Below are 6,591 nucleotides of genomic sequence, written 5' to 3'. Positions count from 1 at the left end.
GAAAACTACATCAACTGATGATCCGAGTATGATAACTGTTGAGGAACCTAACACAGTGTTGGTTGTTGGACTGTCATGAAAAACGCTGTTTGCAAATTTACATTCAACTATTTGGCCAACAAAATTCAGCCACCCTGAAAACTTCTTTGACTTGGTGTCAGTTGGTTTGGAGCCGACTCCAAATAACAGTCCAGGAATGTTGCTTCAAAGCCAATTCATGCTTTATGTGTTAGCGAGGGTGCTCTTGACATGAGTTTGTGATCAACTGTGTGAGCTGCAAAGGTGCTGACTGCAAATGAAGGGAAACAAATGGATAAAGCTGTGCAAGAACTTTCTCCATCTTCCGCACCTTTATAATTAAAAGAGTTGTAATTGAAGCAGTTGCTGCAGGACTTGATTTGCACTTGCTTTCCATTGACGAGCCAGTGGGAAGGTCAGAATTCTCCAGAAATCCTGTGCTGTGTCCGCACACTGTCTTCAAGGACACCTCAGGAATAATCGCTCACATTCAGCCCAGTATGTAAATAGCTGCTACATACTGCAAAAAAGTGCAAAGTCACTGTATTTCAGGAGCTCTGTGTGTGTTTCTCTGTGCGATATGAGAGGCATGAATAGAGCTTCTGTGTGTCTGAGACTGCTGTCGGTTTTCAAGGTCTGAATCGGTCAGCGCACAGGGCTGCAGAAACAACGAATCGGCTCTAAACGTTGAATAAGTTACACCGATCTGTCTGCGTTGGTGAATAGTTGAGGGAACTCAGTGAGTGTTCACAGGTGCTCTGTTGCTCCCACCACCAAAAATAATGCATAAGTGCTATCGATTTAGCGCTTTTCTCCTTTTTGAAACTGCAGTTGTCCAACTAGTGATCATCTGGTTGTATGAGATGTATCGACCAACCAGTGACCAGTTCACCACAGCAGTCCTGCTGTGTGTCAGTATTATTGCTTTCTGACTGTTTGCCTCTTCTCGCTCTCAGCATGCGTGCGATTAAGCAAAGATATAATGAATAGGGACAATGCCTTCCTCTTCGGCCTTGGAGTGCTGCCTTCCAGCTGAGAGAGCTATTAACCTGTTTGCAATGACTGACTGTCAGATTACACAGTCTGACCACAACATAACACAACATGCTTGGCTTTGGGGGATGTTTTCAAACATGGAAACGAATCACAGAACTTTGACAGGAAGGTAAACATTGTGTGGCTACATAACAGCTTTCCTACATTTTGTCCCGCTTGTGAAAATGTGCTCAATATACATATGCAGCTAAAATGGACTTGTTCTGTGTGTTTGTGCTCCTCAGACCAGTGCGGTGCTGTGTTCAGGAGGCTGTGCTCTGCTGGCTGTCAGCTCCCTGTTGGCCATCATCACCATCTTCCTGCCCAGTGGAGGGTGTGAGAGGAGGATCTGCACCCTGGCTGGATACATGCAGATGGCTGCAGGTCAGTAGAGACGTGAATATCCACATAAACACAGTAGCAGGCACATTCTCGCAACACAAGGACTCTCAGTGAATAGGTAGTGACAAATATGTTGTGTTTTTTAAGCTTGTAAAATCCTGCATGTATTCAAAATGAATGATTTCAGCATTTCAAGTATAAGATGTCCTTCCCTGTCCCATCTTTCATTATTAGATCCACTCTGCAGCCGGCACTGATAGCGCTGCCTATTACCGGAATTATAAAAATAAAAAAAAAGAGCTGACTTTGTTGCCCATCAGTCAAAGACAAAAAAACAAAAGAAACAACTCGAGGACAGCTGCTGCTAGGCAACCAGACTCTGCATGGCAGGGGTGAGCGGCGAAGGGAAGGCGAGGATAGATTTAGAGCCTGCTGTAAAAAGACAATTACGCCTCCTTAACACAGGTCATTGGTTCAGGGCTACATGTGACTTATCAGGCCGCCACTTTCACTCTAACAGAGAAGTAGCCCCGTAAACATACCGCGACCCTGTCGCTGAGCTTCAAACACCAATAACACACCACGGCTCATGTCGATGCTTAGTGCCGGCCTTCACACTCCTGTCGTGTGCATCGGACCGTTCTGATGACAATTGGTACAAATGTGAAGCTTTCATCTGTCGTTGTATGAGAGGATACGCTTCATGTATGATTTAGTCACAGAAACATTTTCTCTTAACACGTGTTGCGCCTTCACATATGTAATTCTGTGTATAGACTAGAGCTGTAAACAGAGGTTAAGCTGAGCCAGAGCCCACCGGAGCTGAGCTCTGCCTCCTTCAGCGCCATCAATTCGCATACAGCTCATGAAATCTGTTTAAAGACAGTGTGTCGCACTGAATAAACAAATCTATCTTCTGTGTGACTTTATTAAAGAGCAGCACTATCGCACCACAGCAGGATTCATACTGTGTCTAAAGTGAGAGAGAGGCTGAGGACAGTTTATGCTCATGGCACAGGAGGTGACTTCATTTCTATTATCACTGTCTCTGTGATCGTAGCTGAGTTGAGCAAATAAGTTAAATAAACTCAAGTTATTGACTTGAATGACAGGAGCTGCAGACTGACTTGCTTTGCCTCAACATTTTCTAAGTTTAATGAGTTTCTTTGTCATTTAACTTTGAGAAACTTTTTTTTGTTTTCTTTTTTTAAATTTTTTTTATCAAAGTCAGTATAAAGTCAATCTGTGAGGCTACTTCAAGTTACAGTGAGATAAATTATATATTATTATATATTATATTATATACTGTCTGTGGGTGTAGGGACTGAATTCAGTGGTAACCTTTGTCATTGTTAGAATTGCTTCGATTATTATGAAGAGAAACAACCGCAGATTAATTTAACAGACGCACAGCAAGTTTCCGACATATTTTCAAACTGAAAACACAACAGTCTCTGAGAAGTTTTTACTCTTTATTAGTGCATCATGGGAAGTCTTTGATGTTTTTTATAAATGTGATTTAATAGGTTGAATGAACTTTCAGATCCTAATTCATTCAACTCATTTTAAGTCAAACTGCCTCAAGTTATGAGAACTTCATGTTTTTAATTGTACTGTGGTCGAAAAAATCCCAAAACTCAAATAATTAAGTAAACTAAAACGATTGAGTTGATTTGATTAAATACAGTAAGCCTCTTTACTTAATAAATCACAATATAAATACCTGCAAACCTAATGACATCCCATCAGCCAGCTGTGCTTTGTGCTAATTAGCAAATGTTAGCATGCTAACGCGCCACACTGAGATGTCACACCTACAAAACTCCAACCTGTTAGCATTGTTAGCACTGTTAGCAGCCACACTGTTATGACTCTTGTTTCTCCACATTTCAGGTTTATTCTACCTTTCTAGAACCTCTGAGTCTATTTGAAATTTAGTCATCTCCAATTTCAGTTCTGCAGAAGCACAAACCTCTTGGCTAATTGGTACTTTTTTTTTTTGCCGTCCCTCGTTTATTTACGTAACCTCTGTCCTCGTGAATACCGAGTAGCTAATATCGCTCCCTACTGTTTGGCGTTTAACTGAGCATAATTAGAGACTTCATTCATTAATTCGGCGGGCAGGTTAAATCGTATTGACAAAGCTGGAACGTTCACAGGCGATGCTTAATGGTGTGTTTAAAGCGGTGCTTATTGCTTACAGGCAGACTCTCATACTTCTCTGTCTGACTCCAGAATCAGATCAATGTCGCTTTGGGAAAACGAGAACGAGTCTGTGGCAAAGTGAGATCGCTCGGCCTCTGTGTGTGTGTGTGTGTGTGTGTGTGTAATCCCGTCTATCGTAGCTACAGACTTTACTAAATAACGATGCGAAACGGGGAGCCGGGTCTTTGTTCCGTTTCCAGGTCGACTCTTGTCTAGATAGACGGGAGGTTTCGCAATGAGCCCGCAAAGCCCCCCGAGGAGGGGCAGATCAGAAGAGCGTTTGTTTTCCCAGCACTGCAAGTATGTGTGTACGTGTTGAGAGAGCGCTATCAAAGTGGGCTGATAAACTGTAACAAGCAGATTAAGAACAATGGCTTCCTTTGTGGCGCGCGTATCATCAGCGTGGCTTCTGACGGTGTGTGTTTTCTGGCAGATTGGGGGAGAAATGAACTGCTGACGAGATGCCGCTTGTCAACTTTCCCTTTGCAGCTGGAAGTGATGCCTGTTTTGATCCCTGTGTTCTCTACAGTGTCTCTGACAGGCAAAGGAGACACGAGTGTGTGATGTTGTGTTGCTTTGCTTATGAGGACTGACTGTCACTAAAGAGACAACGATAAAAAAAATATACTTATTTCATGATGTGGGATTAAGATTAGCAATAAAATATGAATATGTGTGGATGAGAGTGGAATGTTTTGAATCAAGTTGGAAGTTCTTGGTTCATTTGAAGCTGTTGGAACTGAGCGAGACATAAAGTGAAGGTGTCAAAAGTTGTTTGCTGTTTCTAAGCTGGAAGGACTGTAGAACTGTATTTAGTTCTTGGATGCAAGAAGCTCCTGGGTTTGAACCTGCCTTTTGACTTTCTGTCCATGTTGTTGTCTCCAGGTGCTCCATCTTCCCTCCACAGTTCAAAGACATGCATGGTGGTCGTTCTAAATTGGCTCTAGAGTGTGTTGAGTGTGCGTGGTTGCCTGTTTCTCCGATCCAACCTCACCAGTAAAATGACAATACTAATTGAATATATAGACAGGTTAAAATGACTGATGTCTGATCTCTTTCAGTTGTGTGAATAAGTGCAGGTAAAATGTTAAAACTTTTCAGAAGGATGGTGGTATGTCTGTCTTTTTATATGGGGAGGGGCTTGAAAATAGAAGAGATGCTTGTTGCACATCCATCCATCCATTATCTATACATCGCTTAATCCTCACTAGGGTCGTGGGGGGGCTGGAGTCTATCCCAGCTGACTGAGGGTGAAGGCAGGTTCACCTGGACAGGTAACCAGTCTACCACAGGGCTACACTTAGAGACAGACGACCAAGCACACTCACATTCACATTTTGGACTTTGTGGTAGGAAGCCGGAGAGAACCCACGCTGCACGGGGAGAACATGCAAACTCCTTGCGAACCGACGACCTTCTTGCTGCAAGGTAACGGTGCTACTAACTGCGCCACCTTGCGGTCCTCTTGTTGCACATGTTCAAGTGATTATTTTTACCCAATCTTGACCTAAACCTACAACGGATTATTAGGGCCACATTAATAAAAATATTTTTCCACAGACTTTGAGAATAAAGTCTTAATATTTAAACCAGTTGTTTTCAAGGAGCAAAGTTGTTAAAATGCGGGCAAGAAAATGAATATATTCTGAAGGTTCCTACTTCAGAATAGATTAATTTTCTTGCAGATTCTTTTCAATGTCCTGGTATTAATGATAAAGTGGTGCTGGTGCGTCAAAAGATAAAGTGTCTCCTGGTTTGTGAAACTGATGCTGAAGTAAAACTTCACAAAATGCTAATTTGAACAACTTTCCTCTTCTAGAACAACTGGGTTGAATGTTACGACTTTATTCTCCAAGTCTGTGGAAAAATATTTTTCTTAACGCGGCCCTAATACTCGTATAAACCAAACAATACAGCAAAGGAAACCGTACATGAAAAAAAAACAACAACTGAATAATAGAGTAAATCTAGAAGTAGTCCTCCCACACAGTCCTGTGATTTACTTATCTTGACTTATTCTGTGTCACTTTTAGAAATGTTAGATCATAAACAAGCGTCTGGAGCTGGCACATGTTTTACTACAAGGTACGATCAAAAAGTTCTGTGACTGCAATTACAAAAAAGCAAAAACCTCACACAGTTGCTCCCAGCACTCCTGCAACGCTTGAAACGCTCCCTGGAAGTCCCGTTATGTAAGCATCACCGTCTGTGATGAGCGCCGAATTACATGAATTGTTCAACTTAAATTTTTGGAAAAGGGAAGAAGTCACAGGGAGCCGGATCTGCTCAGTTTGATATGTGGTGAGCGGCAAATGTGTTGTTGGAGCCAAAAAACCCTGTGCGTCATCACCACGCTGTGAGCGGGCGCACAGGAGGTTGTGACCACAGACTTCAGGTTCATTTGCTCTGAACGTTCTCCCTCAGATGCATCAGGATGCTTCAGTAGAACCCTGCGTTGACACTCTGACCCGGTGCAATGAACTCATGTTGCACAACCCTGAACCATGAAAACTACGAGCATGCTTTCAGTGTGCTCCTCACCTGATGTCCTTTCTTCAGGCTCTTCTGATGTGAAAACTGTTGTTTCTTCTTTCGGTGGTAGCTGCAGACTCACCCCTCATCATGATTTGAGATGAAGGTTGGACCATCCAGCTGCTGACGGACACAGAATGCGATGTTTGCTCTCTCAGATCCACGGAGAAATCTCAGATACCAGTCGTCTCATAAAGGCTATGAAAGGCTGGTCCAGATCATAGACTGTATAAAAGATGGCCGTAGCAACCGGCCCCGAAAAATGAAGCCAACCCGGAAGTGTCAAAAACCTGCAATATCACTACGTCCACTAGTTGCTGGCTCCCATAGACTGGAATTGGAAAAGAGGTGATCACAGCTCACGAAATACTGCATTCCTACAGCTCAGGATTTTTTTCTTATTAGTTTTCATGGTCAAATCCAGAGATCAGGTGGCCAATCTGAAAATAAATCAATATT

At 42.7% G+C, this 6,591-nt stretch overlaps 1 protein-coding gene across 1 annotated transcript in view; it reads left to right on the top strand.

Annotated features, from left to right (window-relative positions):
- Positions 1-6,591, top strand: part of lhfpl7 (LHFPL tetraspan subfamily member 7) — a 134,015-nt gene that overhangs the window by 35,916 nt on the left and 91,508 nt on the right. The window contains exon 2 of the mRNA XM_008286079.1: positions 1,299-1,437. Within this exon, the coding sequence (XP_008284301.1) occupies positions 1,299-1,437 (139 nt within the window). The remainder of the gene's footprint in view (positions 1-1,298; positions 1,438-6,591) is intronic.

This window comes from Stegastes partitus, unplaced genomic scaffold (assembly GCF_000690725.1).
Source record: "Stegastes partitus isolate 25-593 unplaced genomic scaffold, Stegastes_partitus-1.0.2 Scaffold430, whole genome shotgun sequence".
Lineage (NCBI taxonomy): Eukaryota > Metazoa > Chordata > Actinopteri > Pomacentridae > Stegastes > Stegastes partitus.
This window is presented reverse-complemented; position numbering and strand designations above follow the sequence as displayed.